Below are 23139 nucleotides of genomic sequence, written 5' to 3'. Positions count from 1 at the left end.
TAAAGTAGCCCTGGTCACATTCAGTTACAGTTGGTTTACTTGTCTATTGCCTGCAGAAGACCAAAGTTATTGGGGGTAATGGTTTGTTGCTTTCATCTCAGTATTATACTTGAAAAAATACCAAACATTTTAGAAATGTTTAAAAGGTAAACATGGAGTTCCCGTCGTGGTGCAATGGAAACGAATCTGACTAGGAACCATGAGGTTGCAGGTTCAATCCCTGGTCTTGCTCCGTGGGTTAAGGACTCGGTGTTGTCATGAGCTGTGGTGTAGGTCACAGAGGTGGCTCGGATCCTGCATTGCAATGGCTGAGGTGCAGGCTGGCAGCTGTAGCTCCAATTCGACCCCTTGCCTGGCAACTTCTATGTGCCACCGGCCTTAAAAAGCAAAAAAAGAGGTAAATGCAATTTAACTTGGCATACCAATTATTATCCTAGAAACCAGTGTTATGAAAAGGTGAATACTAGGTCTGAAAAGCCTAACTGTCCCTTCCCTGCAGGAACAAATCTTTCAAGTTACAGGTCAAATGCGATCTTTTGGGGTTTTTTGTTGTTTTTTTAGGACTGCACCTGTGACATATGGAAGTTCCCACGTTAGGGGTCGGATCGGAGCTACAGCTGCCTGCCTACACCACAGCCACAGCAACATCAGATCTCAGCAGCGTATGCGACGTACACCACAGCTCACGACAACAGCGGGTCCTTAACCCACCAAGCAAGGCCAGGGATAGAAACTGAAATCTCATGGTTCCTGGGTGGATTCGTTTCCACTGCGCCACAATGGGAACTCCTCAAATGCTATCTAATTAAGAAGATTTTCTCATCTCACAAAAATGGAAATTAACATCTCCATCCTCCTACGATGGCTTTACTACATCTTTTCATTTAGCCCTTATCACTTTCTTCCTTGGGTTGTAATTATTTATACTCACACCTTATCTCACTTATTAGACTATAAATTCCTTGAGAGCAGCATTCCTTTGAACCTTAGTAACTAGTTCACACATTGCACTGCACATATGGATAAGTCATAAATTTCTACTAAATGTGTCAAGATCTTACAGTGTTGAAAACACCAGCTTCAAACAAACCTGCCTCACCACCTGCTTAGCTGTGTGACCTTGGGCATATTACTTTAATTCACACTGATTTCCAAATTTGCAAAATGGAGCTAATAAGAACTAAGAAAGATGGCATGAACAGAGGCCATCAAAGGCACTCAAAGTTAAGAATTTCAATATTTAGGACTTTCTATTCTTAGGAAGAGCCATCTTGGTTATTAAGTTAAAATACTCACAGACAAAAGACATTTATTCAGTACTTAACAAAACACTGAGACACACATTTAACTTCATGCACAACAGTGGAAGGGAGATTTTTTTATGGACACACCCACGGTATATGGAAGTTCCCAAGCCAGGGACTGAATCCAAGCCACAGCTGCAAACTACCCCACAGCTGCAGCAAAGCTGGATCCCTTAACCCACTGCTCCAGGCCCAGGATCCAACCCGCACCTCAGCAACAACCTGAGCCACTACGGTCTGATTCTTAACCCACTGTGCCACAGCGGGAACTCCTCAAAAGGAGCATTTTACATACGAGCCCCCAGCTTGGCCTGTGGATCCCTGACCAGTAAGCAAGGGGTCCAAGAGCTGTTCTAACTCCATCAAGCCATAGATGTCACACACAGTGTTAATTTTCTGCCCATTCTTTCTCACTCTCAGAGGAGAAAATTAAACTTTGTAAGTCAAAGCCACAAATCAATCAAAGTTCATTCAGCATTTGTGTGTTTTTGGTACACAATTGAGTGCCGCCCTAAAGGAATGTTACCCCATGAGTATGCCAAAGTGTGTCCTAGTCGACCATTCATAACCAGAGCAAGTTCCCTCCAATAGAGACCAAAGTATTTGAACGTACAAGCACTTTTACAATCCTGATTAGCTTCCACCAGAGAAACGAAGAGGCAAAGCAATCTGTTTTCATCCTTTGACCCTGCTCTGAAACCTCACTGAGAAGAGTAAATGATTAGCCGATTTCCACAGCCACTTAAGATTTTAATAGGGGATAAGCTGTAGAAGGTTCTTTTTTTTAAAAAAACCTTAACAAATTTTATTATATTTATAGTTGTACAACGATCATCATAACCCAATTTTACAGCATTTCCATCCCTACCCTCCAGCCCATCCTGTCTCTCCAACCTGTCTCCATTGGTAACCATAAGTTTTTCAAGGTCAGTGAGTCAGTATCTGTTCTGCAAATAAGTTCATTATATCCTTTTTTTAGATTCCACATATAAGTGACAGCATATGACATTTGTGTCTTACTGTCTAACTAACTTCACTTAGCATGATAATTTCTAGGTCCATCCATGTTGCTGCAAATAACCCTTATTTCATTCATTTTATGGCTGAGTGATATTCCATTGTGTACATGTACCACATCTTCTTTATCCACCCCTCTGTTGATGGACATTTAGGTTGCTCCCATGTCTTGGCTACTGCAAATAGTGCTGCAATGAACATTGGGATACATGTATCTTTTTTGAGTCATGGTTTTCTCTGGAACAGATGCCCATGTAGAAGATTCTTAATATGATGACTTACCATAAGTACACAGAATCAACACAGCAATAACATGCAACTGGACAATTTTAAAGATGTTTTTGAATCATCAAGTAATTTCTAGCTTGGAAATCCCCTGCAGTTTCCTCAACTTCTTCAAGTAGCACCAAACTACAAAATGCTACAACCTAAAAGAATTTCACTTTACAGACTGATATGTCAGAACGTACATCTAACACCTGTGAACTGAAATCTAGACGTGTAGAATGTAAGACTGTAATAATATAACAATCTCATAAAGTAACATTTATGTTTTATCATAAATGAAGCAATCCACTAAGAACTATGTAACATGCTGCGTAGTATTATGACCTCCAACAAAGCATGTGCGACAGGTTTGAAATTATATTACCTTTAAGAATTATGATTTTTTCTAGAATTTAATTCATTAATTCAACAAAAATTAATTCAGCCCCAATGATATGCAAAACATGGCTCTGGACCTTGGTAATTCAACAGAGCAGTCTTTTACCCTCATACAATTTGTAGTCTAGTTGCAAGTCTTTCAAATAAAGAAAAGAATGCAAATTCTTTTTTTTTTTTCTCTCTCTCTTTAGGACTATATCTGTGGCATATGGAAGCTCCTGGGATTGGGGTCAAATTAGAGCTGCAGCTGCCAGCCTATGCCACAGTCATGGCAACGAATGATCAGACCCAAGCAACATCTGTGACCTACACCACAGCTTGCAGCAACACTGGATCCTTAACCCACTGATAGAGGCCAGGAATCAAACCCACATCCTCATGGATACTATGTTGTGTCATTAACCTACTGAACTCCGATGGGAACTCCAAGTAATGAGTGAAAACTCTGAGCACACACAAGTAATGTGATGATGCATCCTCAGGGCCAAGTTCTAAGACATCCACAGTAGACAGCTTCCAGTCCTGGGCAGAGCCTCCGAGAGCAAGCTGTTGCATCTCTCCTCTTGCCTCCTCCTCATGAGAGTTTTCTTGACCCTTGGAGAACATGCTCAGCCCCAAGCAGGAGCAAGCCAGAAGTGTGCTGTGGAAGGGGGTGATGACACAACCCACAGACATGGTTGGCCCCAGCCTTTCTGTAGGATAAAGAGATTCTGAGATATGTTCTGCATAGTTTCTTAGAGGGTTCCACAGGACTGAGTTCCAGCTGCCATGGGGGTGGGTATTATGCATGCTTTATTGCCTTTCATTTCTTTAGGCTCGCTCTCCCTCACTTCCTCACTCCAGCTTCCCAGGATCACCTCCTAAACTGACTCCCTTCATCCACATCTACCAGGGTCTGATTTGTAGATGCTCCAAGCAACAGAGTCCTTATTTATTTCTCTTCAGCTATATTCAACAACACAAGAACCACACATGAAATGAGAGTATCACAGACATACCTGTATCAGCTCAAATTTCAAGATATGAGACTAGGAATTTGAATACATAATTTGCATGAGAGTTATGATCGAAAAAGGGAGAGAGGAGTTCCTGTTGTGGTTCCGTGAGTTATGAACCCAACTAGCATCCATGAGGATGCATGTTCCATCCCTGGCCTCCCTCAGTGGGTTAAGGATCTGGCATTGCTTCAGGCTGTGGTGCAGGTTGCAGATACAGCTTGGATCTGGCATTGCTGAGTTTGTGGTGTAGGCTGGCAGCTGAAGCTGCAGCTCCAATTCAACCCCTAGCCTGGGAATTTCCATATGCCACAGGTTTGGCCGTAAAAAGAAGAAGATGTGGTACATATATACAATGGAATACCACTTAGCCATAAAAAAGAATGAATTAATGCATTTGCAGCAACGGGGATGCAACTAGAGATTCTCATACTAAGTGAAGTAAGTCAGAACGAGAAAGACAAATTTACCGTATGATATCACTTTTACTGGAATCCAAAACAGAGCACAAATGAACCTATCTACAAATCACAAGCAGACTCACAGACATAGAGAACAGACTTACAGTTGCCAAGGGGAATGGCAAGGGGGAGGGTGTGGGATGAACTGGGAGTTTGGGGTTAGTAGATGGAAACTATTACATTTAAAGTGGATAAGCAGTGAAGTCCTACTGTTAGCACAGGAAACTATATCCAGTGTCTTAGGGTAGACCATGATGGAAGATAATTTAAGAAAAGGAATGTATACATATATGCATGACTGAGTCACTTTGCTATATAGCAGAAATTAACACAACATTGCAAGTGAACTACAGTTTTAAAAAAGAGGAAAAAAAGGGAGAGCGTGAGTGAGAGGGACGTTCAGCAGGATAGAACGATGACCAAAGTGAAAAAGATGACATGTAACAGATTCTTCATTTGGTTCCAAAATAACAAGTAGGTACCACAGGAGGAGGGAAACAAGGGTCCAGAGATGCCAATGAAAAAGCATCAGGAGTTTGGTAGGTGAGATAGGGAGTCCTACTCAGGGCTCTTGGGCTACAAGTGTGGCATCCAAAAAAGAGAGAGATTCTCATCTGACCACACCCAAAAGTACAATTTTGGTTCTTTCTACACCACTAAGCACTAATTGACAAACAGAAGCCTAACCAGAAACCAAACATGGCAATAGGATGAAGACTAGAGAAATCACTGCAGAATATGTAGCTAGCAACACGTGAAAGAATTTTTTTCAATGAAGGCCATAGCAGAAAAGGTCTGCAGGAATCTAATCATTCTAAACAAATACTTAAAGCTCTACTGTGTGGAAGGAGACTAGATATAATTTATGTGGCTGTACAGGACTATCAGATAGAATTTAAGAGAAGGTATTATTCAATAGACAGTCTAATACAGTGGCTAAACACAGCTCTGGAGTCAGACTTGTTTTGAGGCCCAACTCTAGCACTAATGAGCTTGGTGACCTTAAAATGGTCATATAACTTCTTTATACTTAACTCTCTCCAGTGCAAACCTGTAATTGCAATCATTTCCACTTTATAAGGCTATCGTGACAACTAACCATGAATGCCGAGGAAGCCCCAAGCCCAGTCCAGCATGAATTAAAGGCTCGATAAATGTTAGTGATTTCATATCTGAAATTCAGTCTTCATCCAGAAAAAAATTATACTAACACCAAATCTGAAGACATTCACTAAAGCAATTGTTAAGGTGGTAGAGGAAGTATCTATAATCAGCTCATACTGGAGAATGACAAGGTTAGACAAGATTAACATGTTCAACCATATAAAAAGGCAAAGCTACTACCGCTAGATGGCTTTTTTGCCTATGCTCTAAAGTGTATAACCTATATCAGGAGAACCAAAAGGTGAGAGTGCCAGCCTTCCAAATGACTTCCCTGAATTATACGAAGAGAAGGACCTGAGTTAAAGAAGTGGTCTTGTCAGCCTTCTGCCAAGCCTCTGAAACTCACTACCTGCTTTCATGTAGTGAAAAGCAGAGAAAGTCTCTGTTTTAGTTCCCCAAGCCTTCCAGCTTATTAACAAATCTGACTAGGAACCATGAGGTTGCAGGTTTGATCCCTGGCCCTGCTTAGTGGGTTAAGGATCGGGCGTTGCCATGAGCTGCAGTGTAGGTTACAGACTTGGCTCAGATCTGATATTGTGATGGCTGTGGCGTAGGCCAGCAACTACAGCTCTGATTGGACCCCCAGCCTGGGAACTTCCATATGCAGTGGGTGCAGCCCTAAAAAGACATAAATAAATAAAAAATAAATTAATTAATAATAATAATATAGTAATAAAAATAAATAAATAAAAAACAAATTTTAAAAAAATATCAAAAACAGGACCAGTGAGAAATCATGCTGATACAATTGTGCCCCTAATACAATGCAAGGAGAAGGGCAGTTAACCTCAGAGCTATTCTGGTTGGGATCAGAATTGGGCAAAGGACATTAATGGGAAACTGGTGACACCTGAAGGAAGCCTAGAATTCAGTCAACACTAATGTACAAGCGGTAATTCCTTAATGTGGACAAATGTACCAAGGTTACATAAGATGCTGACATGGGCAACTGGGTGGAAGGGAATGCTCTATACTGCCTTTATGACTCCTCTTACATCTGAATGTATTCGGAGCTGCAGCTGCCAGCCTACACCACAGCCACAGCAACAAGAGATCAGATCCTCATCTGCAACCTACACCATAGTTCATGGCAATGCAGGATCCTTAACCCAGTGAGTGAGGCCAGGGATCAAACCGCATCCTCATGTATACTAGTCAGATTCTTACCCCACTGAGCCACAGAGGGAACTCTCTAAAGTTTATCTGTAAGAATTATGGAATGTTTGAACATGAAAAGACTTTTTACACTCATTTAAGAGAAAGCCACTGTGCTTCAGTGAATACTATTCTGACTGTGTGATTTCTACTGAAAATAGCTGTCCATCCACCATCCTTGGGAAGTAGTTTATTTGTTAAAACTTCATTTCCTGAGTCAGAAAGACAAAGACAAATACCATATGATATCACTTATAACTGGAATCTAATATACAGCACAAATGAACATCTCCATAGAAAAGAAAATCATGGACTTGGAGAATAGACTTGTGGCTGCCCGATGGGAGAGGGAGGGAGTGGGAGGGATCGGGAGCTTGGGCTTATCAGACACAACTTAGAATAGACTTACAAGGAGATCCTGCTGAGTAGCATTGAGAACTATGTCTAGATACTCACATTGCAACAGAACAAAGGGTGGGGAAAAAAAATGTATACATGTAAGAATAACTTGATCCCCATGCTATACAGCAGGAAAAAAGTAAACAAATAAAAAATTAAAAAAAAAAAAACTTCATTTCCTCTGTCCTCTGTTCATATAAGAGGCCGTATGACACAGTCAAAGGAATATTTCTTGTACAATTATGTACATTGGAGAGACTCACATTAACCTCTTTAGAATTTCGCTTCTCATTTTAAAAATTAGGGGAATTGTACTAGATTGACTTTTAATTGCCTAGAAACCCTAACTTTTTTTTTTTTTTTTGGTCTTTTTGCTATTTCTTGGGCCGCTCCCTCGGCATATGTTGGTTCCCAGGCTAGGAGTCGAATTGCAGCTGTAGCCACCGGCCTACGCCACAGCCACAGCAACGCGGGATCCGAGCCGCGTCTGCAACCTACACCACAGCTCACGGCAACGCCGGATCATTAACCCACTGAGCAAGGGCAGGGACCGAACCCGCAACCTCATGGTTCCTAACCTCATGGTTCCTAGTCAGATTCGTTAACCACTGCGCCACGACGGGAACTCCCCGAAACCCTAACATTTTATGATACATTGGACCAAATCATAGAGTGAGGATGAAAAAAAAAAAATCTTTTCAAATTCGAGATCATCTTTTGTCCCGCTGAGGCAAGAACTGCTGATTACACTATTGTTTCGTCATGTTGTCTAAAAAGTAACAATAAGGGAGGGTATGCTGGAAACTTGGCAGAGGAGTCTGGAAAGGCAGGCGTGGTGATTCTGGGAGGTAAATCGATGACAAAGTAATGCCATTTACAGCCAAAGGGAAGAAGGGAAACACATTCACGCAGAGAAGGGTGAAATACGGGAGCTGTAAAAGGCAAGGTAACGTGAAAAGATGCGGCCTTGGACCACATGGTCTGCTGATTGATGGCGACAGAGCAGTGTGTAGACCAGGGAAGAGACAAGACCATCTCCAGGAGTTCTCCTCTGGGGCTCAGGATGGGCTTCCAAGAGTCAGAAGAGAAGAGTCAGAACTTTAAGATATTAGGGACCCAGAGTTCCCACCGTGGCACAGTGGAAACGAATCTGACTAGTATCCATGAGGACATAGGTTGGATCTGTGGCCTCGCTCGGTGGGTTGAGGATCCGGCATGGTCGTGAGCTATGGTGTAAGTCACAGATGTGGCTCGGATCTGGCATTGCTGTGGTTACAGCTGTGGCAGCAGCTACAGCACCAATTTGACCCCTAGTCTGGGAACCTCCATGTATTGCTGCAAGTGTGGCCCTAAAAAATAAATAAATAAATAAATAAATAAAAGACATCAGGGACCCTTGACTCTCCAACAGAAAAATACCCTCCTTCTCCAGTGATGGCTGGAATGAGATAAATGGTTTAGTCTTAAACTAGAGGCAGAAAATGAGAGCAAACCAGCAAGGACAATGACCTAAAGTATTAGATTATAGGAAAAGCCAGCCTTCCAGGGGCAGACGGAGCACCTGGGTGATTCACACTTTGAACCAGTGCCTGCCGAATCACAGGACACCAACTATCTGTGTATAACTACTACTGGGTATGGAGCACCTATCCCAGGGTTTTCTCAGATACGCTATAACAGTCTCTGCACTTAAAACAATTCACTTCACGGGGAAAGAGGAAAAAAAAAAGCCAGCCACAAACCCTGAAGGTTTATCTTTGACAGATTAACCTCCCCTGACTGACAGAGGAATCAGGCTACCAAAGCTCACGGCAGTGAAGTGTGAAACATCCCTGGGAACCAAGTTGTGTCACATGATCCAGGGAAAGTTTGGGTCTCTTACCCACAAATATCTAACGGCTATTGATGGAGGGGGGAGTGTCAATTATGGGCAAAATCTATACCTGGGAAACACACAAAGAAAAAAAAAATAAAATCCTACCCTGGAAGAAGTTATCATGTAAGAGCAAAGCCAAACATGTTTAAAGGAAATGCATTATGCCTTTCTATTATAAGCTAGCTACCATTTGTATAATGACTTAAAACACTTTTACATTTATTCTCTGGAAAGATATCAAGTCTCACAAAGCCTTGTGTGGTAGGATGGTTCTTGTTTTCATCCAGCCCTGCTCCCACCAGCCAAAGACAGATGTCCTTGGAGGCGCTAGGCGGCTGGGTGACCTACTTAAGATGACACAGCCAGCGAGTGGTGCAGTCAGAACTCGCACCCCCAGCTTTTTTTTTTTTTTTTTGTGACAAATACAGATTGGTTGTTCCAGTTTGCTTTTAGATCTTTTCTCTTTTCCTAAACAGTTCACCAAAGAGTGAGCACCTACAGATCTGATTTGGTTTATCCTCATCACCCTGAAATCAGCGTGCCTCTTCCACCTGAGAAATAGTGGGTTTCTCCAACTTAGGAACATTCTCACATAGCCCCAGCCTCTCCTTCTGGAACATGACTAGATGCTGTTGGATCTTGCATCCTCCAGGCTTTGCAGGACTCGTTCAGACTTTCCTGTGCACTGCATTCTGGCTGGTTTTCTCAGCTCTCTTTTCCAAAGCTAAGGAACTGTCTCCTCATCTTTATACAACCTGCTAGTTCATGCGTTTTAGAACCTATGTGTTCCTTTTCCCATTGTCCATTCTTCCACCAGGGCTTCTCTAGCTTCTTCTGTCTCTGAAATCATTTCCACACACTTACTGTACAGTACCTGGCAGGTTGTGTGGAGCACTACCTGTCTGTCACCAATGCTGACCCTCCTTCATGTCATTTTATTATGAGTCCATCCTCCATGGAGACAGCATATGGTGAGGAGACGTCAGGTGCCCAGGGAATGTCCCCACTACTATGGGTGAATGGGGAGTGTGTCTCCACAGCCTGCTCTGTGCTAACTTCTCCAGCTGGGGGCACATCTGGATCACATTCCAAGTGACCAGTTTCACTCAAAGCACACTGACCGTGATTGTCCCTCTCTCTGCCAGATTGTATAAGTGTAGTAAAAATGCAATGTATAGGATATTCTTATAATAAGAATTATGGAGAAAGGGCCTATCACCGAAAGGGAAACCTGTACCAAACATTAAGCATCTCCCTCCCCCGGGGTAGGGAAAGCACATACTGACGTGGGTCTGGGGATCGAGGGAATCCCTTCAGCTCTCCAGATCTGTATCCCTCATCCTAGCTGCTTTTCACCATTGTGCTGAGAAATGCTTACATGGTGTGGTCAAAATGAATGATGTTTTCAAATTGTTATTATTACAAAACACACAAACTATGAAACTGATTTGCACAAGCTCTTAATTGCTGGGAGCTTTTTGTTTGTTTGTTTGTTTGTTTTTATGGCCACCCCCATGGCATATGGAAGTTCCTGAGCCAGGGCAACCTACACAGGCAATGACGGATCTTTTAACCCATTACGCCCAAGTGGAGATTGGACCCGAGCCTCTGAAGCCATCAGTGAGATTCTTAACCCATTGTTCCACAGTGGGAACTTCTCTTAATTACTGGTTTTAATTGTCTATGATTCTCTGCAAATTCTCTTTATCCTTCTCTCATATCAGTCAGGTTATAATCAGTCTCCTACTACGAACAATTGCTCAGTTGACATTATGAAGCCATCTCTAAAATTATATCTAGAAAGGAGTTCTTAGACAATTGTTAGTTACCATACACCAGCCAAAATGATATTTTAAAAGCTAAGCAAACACATCCCTGTCACCATCCTGGAGATTTTACAAAGATAAATTAAAGAGCTGATAATGAAACACTAACATTTACAGTATAGCTGTCACTGTAAAATATAAATACATGTCATTCTGCTGTATTTATGGGTTTGAAAGTGGTCTCTCAGAGTTAACTACCAAGATTTCCTTCAACACACAGGCTATCGTCCCGCAAAACAAAATGTGAAACTATCCTTTTACTATCAATCCTTCAAAGTACAAAAGAAGAAAAATGATGGGAAAATTTTTGAAAGAATTTTCAGTGGATATATTTCTATTTGAAAGCTTTACACTGAGTAAAGTTCTGACATTACTGATATTAAGACCCCAAAATAACCCCCCACTTAAGTCACATAATATGAAATACATATCGATGTCTTACCTCGGAACTTCTTGGGAGGGTTGGCGAGGTCCCCCGCCTCCGGGTGCACCACACATCTGTCATCCACTAGCCTGGAAGGAAAAGCACGTCCACGTTAATGACATCATCACATTCACAGAGCACAGACTGCACAAATATTTACAAAAAGTTTTAATAGCATCCTTCACTCAGAAATGTTTTAACAGTCATGGATCTACAAAAAAAAATTTTGGTCATAGAGGCATTAATTAAAGCAGGGTGTACAAAATTCAAAATTAAGAAATGATCTATGCCACACATTTTATTACTTTTACTTTTTTATTGCAGTTGATTTACATTGTTGTGTCACTTTCTGCCGCACAATATAATGACCCCGTCATACATACACACACACACATATACAAACTTACATATATACATATATATACACATTATTTTTCTCACACTATCTCCCATCATAAGAAACACTGTTAATTGGTAGGAAACTGGTTAGAGAAATCATTATATAGACAAACCGTAGAACACCACAGAGCTATTTTAAGTTCTGCTTTTTAAATGCCACAGACACCAAAACATTGACAGTGGTCAGACTGCCCACAGTTTTATGTTCTTGTGTGTGTGCATCTATGTTTCATTTTGTTTTGTTTTTATAAGGAATGTGTAAGCTTATGAGATCACAGTCACCACACAGTGGGGGTGAAGACTCATCCTGTGTTCAATCCTGGCTTGGCCACTTCCCAGCCGGATGACTTTGAGCCTCCTTCATTTTTTTTATAGCTGCACCCGAGGCATACAGAAGTTCCCAGGCCAGGGACTGAATCCCAGCCACTGCCATGACCTATGCTGCACCTGCAGCAACACTGGATCCTTTAACCCACTGTGCCAGGCAGGGGATGGAAACCATACCTCTGCAGCAGCCTGAGCCACCACAGTCAGATTCTTAACCCACTGTACCACAGGAGGAACTCCTGAGCCTCCTTCTTCACACCTACAGAACAAGGATGAGGGTGTCTACCTCACAGCATTGCTATAAGGATTAGATGACTTAATATCTGTAAAGTAACTAGTACAGTTTCTGGTGGAGAGCAAGCCTTTCAAGAAGTGTTTAATACATAAATAAAATCAGGGACTTTGCCTGCCTTATTCCTCACCATCCTGGCTGCCTCTAGAAGGGATTCTGATACATGGAGGGTACTCAACAAACATTTACCCAATGAATAAAGTGCCTGTGTAGTTACAAAAACATGTTTAACCCCTACTGAAATATTTACAAGAAGCCACAACTTCTAGGACAACTCTGAGAGAAGCTGAATCTCTGACCTTGGAGCCAGGAGACATGAATCTCCTGCTCAAAGAGGAATATCTAACCTCCAAAGACTCACTAATGTTCATTTTCTCCACTGACTAAGTGATGGGAGTTAACTGGGATTTTCTCCAGAATATTGTAAGAATACACATGATGGACAACAGACTTGCGGCTGCCAAGTGGGAGGGAGAGGGGTGGGATGGAATGGGAGTTTGTGGGTGGTAGATGCAAACTATTACATTTACAATGGATAAGCAATGCGGTCCTGCTGTATAGCACAGGGAACTATATCCAATCACTTGTGATAGAACATGATTGAAGGTAATATAAGAAAAAGAATGTATATACATATATGTATGACTGGGTCAATTTGCTATACAGCAAAAAACAGTACAACATTGTAAATCAACTATACTTTAATTTAAAAAAATTTTTAGGAGTTCCCGTCGTGGCGCAGTGGTTAACGAATCTGACTAGGAACCATGAGGTTGCAGGTTCGATCCCTGGCCTTGCTCAGTGGGTCGACGATCCAGCGTTACCGTGAGCCATGGTGTAGGTCACAGATGCGGCTTGGATCCTGCGTTGCTGTGGCTCTGGCATAGGCTGGGCGGCTACAGCTCCAATTAGACCCCTAGCCTGGGAATCTCCATATGCCGCGAGAGCGGCCCTAGAAAAGGCAAAAAGATTTAAAAAAAAAATTTAAAGAATGCATATGAATTGGCTCCAAATTCGTTAATTGATCTGAAGAGTGATGTCCAAGGTGCAACTTTGTTTTTTTGGGGGGAAAAAAATAGTAACCAGATTCACTAGTACACATCAACACCCAGTAAACCCCAATTTGTGATCAACTGTTTCCTTGAACTAGGATGATTAACCAAGTCAAAATGAAATTTTGGTTCTTGGTTTATCTGGTTACAAAAGCAGACACTTCCTAAATCACTGGATTTTTCCACAAGATCTAATTTCCACAAAGCAAAATGCTAACCTGGTCAAGCAATATGGTTCTTTATTTGATTTATTTAATATACTTCATTCATACTGGTTACTAAAATGTGGTTTTCTAAGAGCTGCCAAGCATGCAAAAAATTCCTTTTAAGAGTCTTCAAAATTGTTTTCTTAGAAACAGGAAGTCACATTGGGTCAAGAGAAAGCAAACCCAAACCTCCACAATATCCAACCTTAGGCTGTAACATTGAACGTGAAAGGCTCAGAGTCCAGAGAATGTCCCAACATAATATTTTTTAAAATTTTTAAATGCTGTGAGGGAAAGGTCAGCTTTTCCAATTAGTTAGGACATGTTAAGAATTCAAAATATGATGATCAAAAAATATAGTCTCATTTAGAGCACATAAAATTATATACAAGATGGCATTGACATTTTATTTATTCTTTGTGCCTGTCCATTCCCACAGAAATACAGGCACCCCTAGAAGGCCCCTAAGAGTCCTCACCTGCACAAGCTAGCCACCAAGAGGAATGGGAAAAACTAAAGCCATGTGCATTTATGTAAACACTTATGCCTATCCTCAGTTAGCTGATAGCCCAGATAAAAACATAATAATTAAGCGTGACTTCAGGTCTAAGAATTTGTCTTATCCCTTATAAACAAAGGTCTGTGAAAATTACACAGAAAGTCATCTCATCGTGCAGACTTAAAGAACTGGAACTGAGTTTGTCAAGAATGGAAGAAAGAGAAGGTTGGGATAGAAAGGGTGGCCAAAGAAACAAGGAGTGTGAACCTGTTAGAAAGACATATACGATCATTGATATTAAAAGGGTTTTTTTTTTGGTACACATTCTATTTTCTCACATTATCATGCTCCATCAACTGGGTCACCATGATGTACAGTAGAAAGAAAAAATTGTATTGGGGAAATAACAATTAAAAAAATAATAAATAAATAAGTTTTGTTTTGGTTTTTGTCTTTTTAGGGCTGCATCCACAGCAGATGGAGGTTCCTAGGCTAGGGGTCAAATCAACCTACATCACAGCCACAGCAACATGCGATCCAAGCCATGTCTGCGACCTACACCACAGCTCATGGCAACTCCAGATCCTTAACCCACTGAGCAAGGCCAGGGATCAAACCCATGTCCTCACAGGTAATAGCTGGGTTCATTAACCACTGAGCCATGATGGGAACTCTTGATGTTAAAAGCTAAATAGGATTTTAATGGTAATTGTGAGCACAACTTTTACAGTCTCTGCAAAGCCTATTTTTGAATACCTCTAGGGCCAGAGTATTCACCCCTTACCATCTTTCTGACAGTAAAATGTTAGAAATGTGTTTTGTGTGTGGTTTTCCCGTCATAGTACTTATCACATTTTCTTATAACTGCTTGGTTAATTGTCTAATGTTCCAATAAGCCTTAACTCCATGAAGTCAAGACCTGAACCCATCTTGTTTACTATTATATCTTTGGCATCTGCTGGAATGAATCTGATAGTAGACACTAAATAAATATTTGTTAAATAAGTAAATGAGTCAATGAATAAATGAGACTTGCTTCCCAAATAATTTTCCCTTTTTGGTCCCAGTTCTTTCCTCTGGAACTACATGGACTAAGTTTTCTTTTTCTTTGATGAACAAAACTATTTCTCTCCAGTTCTTCCTCATATGGATATTTACTAAGGTCCTTTCATACACCCAAGTGTCAACATCCCCCTCCAATGTGACCCTAGGGACCATCCACATGAGGTCAGATGTGCCACCAATAAGTACCAGAGACAGGGGACTCTTACCTCCTTCTTTCTGATACTAAGCTTACACTTAACGCATCCTAAGATTATAGCAGCTTCCAAGGCAGTCAAGCCTACCTCTGACTTTCATTGGGCTTTTACAGCTAAACAATTCTAGGTCCTTTTCAAGTGTCCTACAGATAAGTCAGGCTTTCCCATTCAACATGGGGGCAGTTAATTTTACAACCTAAGAACAAGAATTTATAATTGAATAGGGATAAATAAAAAGATCACCCTTTGGCCTATGAGCAGAAATCATCTGAAAACCATCTATTCTGTCCCTAAGTCATTTGAAGATTCTCTCATAATTACTGCCCATTTTTCTCACTCATAGACAGTGTTTCCCAAATTTGGCTCATTGACTGAACAATATACATGAGGTAAAAATAACAAAAACAACAACAACAATGTTTCTTTGGTCCAGAGCTAACAAACCAAAATTTCTAGGGATGAGATCTAAGAATTTGTATTTTTTTTTTTATTTTAAAAGTTGTATTTTATTGCCTTTTATGATATTGTCCAGTTTTGCATCTAAGTTAGCAATCTTATTCAAATAGCCCTCTATTAAAAATGTTTTTTTCTTCAATGATTTTTGTTTTTTCCATTATAGTTGGTTTACAGTGTTCTGTCAGTTTCTACTGTATAGCAAAGTGATCCAACCACACCACACACACACACACACACACACATTCTTTTTCTCACATTATCCTCCATCATGCTCCATCACAAGTGACTAGATATAGTTCCCAGTGCTATACAGTAGGATCTCATTGCTTAACCATTCCAAAGGAATAGCTTTCATCTGTTAAGCCCAGATTTCCAGTCCATCCCACTCCCACTCCCTTCCCCTCCCCCTCAGGCTCTCTAACATTTCTTGAATGGATTAGGAGTACCCACACTCCCACAGTACATGAGGCTATCCACTCTCAAGAGAATTTCTCACACTCCATCAAGATTTCTTATTTATGCATATTTCACTAGCACTATAAAATATATATCCCGAGAGAGTCAGCCCATTTCTGTTCTGCTCAGTAGTCCAAATCTAAGTGTTAGTCCTCAAATAGGAAGATGCTGAATGATTATTAATTGAGTGAATGACTGAGTCACTTTTGGGATAACAGTAAAGCAATAGTAATATGTTGATAGGTCACATAAACCATAAAAAAAATTGCTGAAACTAACAAATGGTTACCTAAAAGCAGATGGAAGAAAGGATAGGGTGTGTCTCAGAAAATTATCAAAAATGTCAAAACCTTTTTAAGGCCAAGACAGCCTACTCTAAATACTATCTTATATAGCATCTTTCAACCCAATATATCAGAGCACTTTTTAATGGGCTACATTTATTTTCTCCTGTCTGAATCAACAAGTATGCCAAACAAGCAATTTATAGCAACAACCTAAATAAATTTTGCAATCCGCCACTTAATCTCAATGAACATAGAATCTGTTATCCTTCATACCTATCTTCTCTTCATAAGGTCATAACTATAGGTTATTTGTTCATTGTAATTAATAAAAAAAATCATTCAACCATTAGACCTCCCAGAGTTCCCACTGTGGCATAGCAGGTTAAGGATTCCATGTGGCTGCAGCTGGGGCATAGGTCACAGCTGCAGCTCAGATTCAATCCTTGGCCCAGGAACTAACATAGGCCACTGATGCAGCCAAAACAAACAAATAAACAATTAGACCTTTCAAAGTATCTATAAAGAGACTTCATTAGCTACTTTGAATGATTTTATAGATAAATATGAATCAAAAATATGAATCAAAAATATATGTGAATCAAATTTTAACTGTGCATCTGGAGATACATACCACAGTGTTTGAGGCAGCATTGTTCATGATAGCAAGCTCCAGAAAAACCCAAAAGTCCATCAGTAAGAGTAGCATGGACAAATAAATTATGACAAATGAATAATTTCATACAAAACACAACTTTTTAAAAGTGAATAAATTGCAACAACATTGAAAATCTCAAAGACCTAAAGTTGAGCTAAAAACAAGCAAGTCCCAAGTGTTAGATAATTCCATTTATACTGAAGGCATGACTAGGCAAAACTAAATACCACATATTGTAAGAATACGCATGGAGGGCAAATAAATTATTATATAAAAATACATGGCTATCAGGTTTTTAAATAGCTTTCCAAAAGAAAGCAAATTACCCTTTGGTCTCTCATCCCTTATTAGGCTACCAACCGCAAAGAAAATGCCACAAAAATAGGTAAAATAGGGAATTACGTCATGGCTCAGCAGTAATGAACCCAACTAGGACCGGTGAGGATGCAGGTTTGATGCCTGGCCTCGCTCAGTGGGTTAAGGATCCGGCATTGCCATGAGCCATGGTGTAGGTCACAGACGTGGCTCAGACCTTGCATTGCTGTGGCTATAGTGTAGGCCGGCAGCTGTAGCTCTGATTTGACCCCTAGTCTGGGAACTTCCATATACCACAGGTGTGGCCCTAAAGAGACCAAAAAAAAAAAAAAGTAAAATAAGTTAGTCATATATTTTTCCTGATGAAGCCATAAATGGTATTTCTACCTTGAATACTTTTGAAAATGTGTTATTTTCTGATATTCACCTACCACCTATATGTGATATTTGTACAATTAAGTGGCATAGTTCATTTCTAAAACAATGACTATAAAGCATATTTAAACAAAATGAATTTGAGGGGAAAGAGAAGGTGGGAGTCCACAATGGACACTATTAAAAACTATTAGTAAGAAAGGGGACTGATATTGTGGCTAGATTCATAAGTATGGCAGAGCTGCCTTTATTTTATTTATTTATTTTTTGGCTTTTTTCTTTTTTTTTTTAGGGCTGTACCATGGCATATGGAGGGTCCCAGGCTAGGGGTCTAAACGGAGCTCCAGCTGCAGGCCTACACTACAGCCACAGCAATGCCAGATCCGAGCCGTGTCTGTGACCTACACCACAGCTCATGGCAACGCCAGATCCTTAACCCACTGAGCGAGGCCAGGCATCGAACCCGCAACCTCATGGTTCCTAGTCGGATTCGTTTCCACTGCGCCATGACAGGAACTCCAGAACTGCCTTTAAAGCACTTTCAGAACTCTGTCAAAAATAACTTTATCCCTAACTCTGGGATTTTCACTGCGCTGGCCGTATTTCTCCCTGAGCTGCAATCTTCTGACTTCTTAGCAAAACGGTCCCTCCACCCCACACGATGCACCAGTCACCTTCACCACAGCCCCCACAGCCCTGCCACATCAGTCAACCCTTTCCCTCACCTTCACTTGGAAGGAGTACTAGAACAGAATCTTAAAAATTGAGCTCTAATCCTTGTTCTGCCACTCTATAACCAGCTGTGTTTACGCTAGCCACTTAACCTCTCTGTGCCTCGTTTTCTAAATGGGACAGCTGTGATCTCACAAATTCCTTCTATTTCTGTGGTTTTCTCATTTCTCTGATTTTGTTTTGTAATTAAAGCTGGCTTGGGCTAGCTTTCAGTAGCCAGCTCCGACTTTATAGTATTTTATACACTGTAGTTGGAAGGTTTAACTGTTTAGAATCAGTTCTTTTCAGTTTATGTGTTATTTCATCATTCCCAAAAAAATACTAGTTTGTGATTTTTGTTCCATTCATTTACCATTGTCTTAGAACACAGTATTTTAACATCTTAAGGTCTTATCCATCAGAAATATGAACTTTTTTTTTTTTTTGCTTACCAATACTCAAGTTGCCTAAGTAGGATGCCAACCTCAAGGCCTGCAGGTTCTTGTTGGTAAAGCCAATTAATCTGTCTCATAATTCGGAGTAACTTAACAGGAAATACTAGGTTCTAGAAATGTCTGGTTCTGTACCTTAGATCTGATACGTCCTGTGAATACACCCCTACACAGGGCCTTAAACAATTCTAATCACACAAAGAGGGAAGTAATTTCAATGCAAGACTTTCTGCCAAAAAGTGTTCTGACTTATAAATGCAAAACAGATGCAACATAGAAAATTCACTCATAGCTGTACTCATATTTTGCCTGTGATGACAAGTTAAGTTAAATTCACTTTTGCCATTTGAAATGTGAGGTTTTTAAAAGTGAAACCAATCATGTTTAACTTTATCTTCTCTTTTCAGATTTCTTATTTCAATAACATTTTTACCAACACAAATATTTTAAGCTTTACTACTAAAAGCACACTTAGGAGTTCCTTTGTGGTGCACAGGGTTAAGGATCCAGCTTTGTCACTGCAGCGGCTTGAGTTGCTTCTGTGGCAAGGTTCGACCCCTGACCCAGGAACTTCCACATGCTGCAGGCATTGCCAAACAAAACAAAACAAAACAAAACAAAACCCATTTAATTCCATGTGTAACTTTTACAATCATGCACAAGTTTGTTGCTGATAATATTTCTAAAATCGTTTCCTTCCAAAGTTAAAATTGTGCTTACTCTTAGGTATTTAAAATGTTTCCAGTTGTTCTTCCATGAAAGATAAAATTAATCTAAACCACATAGAAATTACAGCATAAACACTCAATTTTGAAGTACTACTACTTGGAAACTCCTACAAACACTAAATGAATCCTTATGCTTAAATTATTTGATCGGTACTATCGCCTAGACCAAAGGACTCAAAAACCTTTTGAAAAAATAGGTATCATGAGACTCACAAAGGGAATGATGTTGTTCACATACTAACTTTTTTTTTTTTTTTTAATCTTTTTGCCTGTTCTAGGGCTGCTCCCGCGGTACATGGAGGTTCCCAGGCTAGGGGTCCAACTGGAGCTGTAGCCACCGGCCTACGCCAGAGCCACAGCAATGCAAGATCCAAGCCACATCTGGAACCTATGCCACAGCTCACAGCAACGCCGGATCCTCAACCCCCTGAGCAAGGGCAGGGATCGAACCTGCAACCTCATGGTTCCTAGTCGGATTCGTTAACCACTGCGCCACAACGGGAACTCTGATCACATACTAACTTTTTTAGAAATCAGGGCAAGAAGCCATGATTTTGTGGAAAATATATTCAGAAAAAGGATGCCAGTGAAACTAGGGGGCGGGAGAGGGGGAACTAAAAGAGTTACACATCGCCTTTCAAAGAGAAGCATGTATATCTGACCATGACTTCAGAGACAATTTTCCTGTATGTTTTGAAAACTTAAAGTCTTAATCCAGCCAAAGAAAGCAATCGGACTTTTTCTTTTCAGATTTTCCTTCTCCATCTAATAACTTCCTTTCCTTGATCCTCTATAACCTGCCTGCACAATCTCTCTGAATCCAATACAATTGCAAGTCAGTATGTGCAGCATTTTGTTCCAGCTTGTCCATTACTGTTCTCACAAAAGCCAAAGCATTTGCCAAGTGCCTTTCTCAGGATATGAATGGGCATCTACCAGTAGAGATCAATTATTTGTGATGGCAAAGTGACCTTTACTACTATCAGTTCTCAATCATCAATAAGGAACAGCCCCTGTGTCCATCAACCGGCACTGGTTAGTGCCCTGCAGTATTTCCACACAGTGGATGGATACTTAAAAAAAATATGAGCAGGCTCTCTATGACTGATATGGAGAGATCCCCAGAATATACTGCAGGGTGAAAACGGCAAGTTACAAAAGTAAGTTTAGTAGCTACCATTTATGCAGCGAAGGGGAAAAGAAAATCTATGACTATTTATGCATCTCTGGAGAATACAAAAGACTGAATCATCATTGGCTTGTGCAGAGGCGAACTGGGTGGTTGGGATAGAGGAGTGAGAGGGAGGACTTCATGGAATATCCTCTTGTACTTTTTGAAGCTGAAACTATGAGAATGGATTACCTATTCAAAAAAAAAAATAAGTGTATGTGATATTTCTCAAACATCTGCAGAAAGCTAGAAAATCACTGGCACTGTACAAGGCACTTACTAGGCAAAGTTCAAGGCCAGATGTTTACTACTACCATACCGTCACTCTTATCTGAGATTTTGCCACCTGGTTGGCACCAACTTAAAAGTGTTCTCAGCAAAAAGGCTATAAAATGGGAAACTTACCTAGTGACACTTTCTTATTGCTGCTCCTCTCCCACCCCAGGTTTCTACCTGCTTTTGGTCACTCTCTCACACTTTCTTACATTTCATCCAGAGTTTATACTAGTTATACTGAAGATTAAATTCAAGAAATATGCAAGTTTCTGTTGTGGCTCAGTGGTAACAAACCCAATTAGTAATATGAGGACACAGGTTCAGTCCCTGGCCTCACTCAGTGGGTTAAGGATGTGGCGTTGCCATGAGCTGCAGTGTAGGTCACAGACGCAGCTCAGATCTGATGTTGCTGTGGCATAGGCCAGCAGCTGCAGCTCTGATTCCACCCCTAGTATGGGAGCGTCCATATGCAAGTGCAGCCCTAAAAAAAAAAAGAAGTATGAGCTCAAATATTCTTAAAATTACTATTAAGACAGTGCAACAAACTGCTTATGCATGCATCAGCAAAAAAGAATAACAAATGGATGTTAGTTACTGACTAAAAAACATAAGTATTATGCATGTGTAAGGACATTAAATATAATTTCTTTAAAGGAGCAAAGAATAAGAACCCATCAAAATCAGACAGATTTTATAAAGAATTTCTATAGATGAAAAATAATTATTCATCTTAAAAATAAATGGATAAATTTTTTAAAAATAATAATTATTCAATGAACTAGCTGGGTTTAAGACAGTAGATAGAACTACTAATAACCTAGAAAACAGATCTTAAGAAATTGCTCAAGGAGTTCCTGTCCTGGCTCAGTGGTAACAAACCCAACTAGTATCCATGAGGATGCAGGATTGATCCCTGGCCTTGCTCAATGGGTTAAGGATCTAATGTTGCCACGAGCTGCAGTGTAGGTTGCAGGCATGGCTCAGATCTGACGTTGCTGTGGCTGTGATGCGGGCCAGCATCTACAGCTCCAATTTGATCCCTAGCCTGGCAATTTTCATATGCTGCAGGTGTAGCCCTAAAAGAAAAAAGAAAAAAGAAGGAAGGAAGGAGAAGGAGAAAGGAAGGAAAGGAATGAAGTCTTCCTGAAGGCCACTGACGTAAGGAAGAGAAAAAGAATAAAGAAAAAAAAAATGAAAGAAAGAAGAAGAAGAAAGAGAGAAAAGAAGAAATGACTGAAAATGAACATGGTATTGACGAAAATTTAAAGAGGGTTAAGACATCAAAAAATGAAAGGTACCATGTAAGTACAACTTGAGCCTGGAGAGGAATAGATAAAGAAGGCAATATTTGAAGAGATGACAGTTGAGAATTGCCTAAATTAATGAAAAATATGAATCTACAGATAAAACACAACATATTGGGCTGCTAATTTCTCAGAGTCTAAAATACAAGCCAGAAGATATTGGAATCATTTCTTTGAATGCTGAGAGAAAATGTAATTGTAAAGTTGAAATTGTGTGCCCACCAAAATTAACTTTTAAGAGCAGGGTAATATCAAAGTACTTTTAGATACATAAAAACTAAAATTTATCACTAACAGATTTTCACTAAAAAAAAAACCTTATAGAATATACTTCGGGTAGAATAAAAATTATTTTAATAAAAAAATATTAGTTATGAGAATAAATAGGAAGGAAAACTGTTAAATATGGGAATAAACTTAAACATTGTTGGTATAAAAGAATAATAATGACATGTGAGTTTTTCTGAAAATATAAAACTACATACAATTGCTATAGAAAACAGTCTGAAGGTTCCCAAAAAAACTAAAAATAGAACTACCATATGATCCAGCAATCCAGCTCCTGGGCATATATCTGGAGAAAACTAAAATTTGAAAAGATACATGCACCACAATGTTCACAACAGTCAAGT

At 40.1% G+C, this 23139-nt stretch overlaps 1 protein-coding gene across 1 annotated transcript in view; it reads right to left on the bottom strand.

The window, feature by feature from the left end:
- The window catches only part of ITPR2 (inositol 1,4,5-trisphosphate receptor type 2), a 520896-nt gene that overhangs the window by 467538 nt on the left and 30219 nt on the right, over positions 1-23139 (bottom strand). Inside the window, exon 2 of the mRNA XM_047787348.1 lies at positions 11306-11376. Within this exon, the coding sequence (XP_047643304.1) occupies positions 11306-11376 (71 nt within the window). The remainder of the gene's footprint in view (positions 1-11305; positions 11377-23139) is intronic.

Source organism: Phacochoerus africanus, chromosome 7, assembly GCF_016906955.1.
Source record: "Phacochoerus africanus isolate WHEZ1 chromosome 7, ROS_Pafr_v1, whole genome shotgun sequence".
In the NCBI taxonomy this organism is placed as follows: domain Eukaryota; kingdom Metazoa; phylum Chordata; class Mammalia; order Artiodactyla; family Suidae; genus Phacochoerus; species Phacochoerus africanus.
Note: the sequence above shows the minus strand (reverse complement) of the source record. Positions and strands in the feature narration are given on the sequence as shown.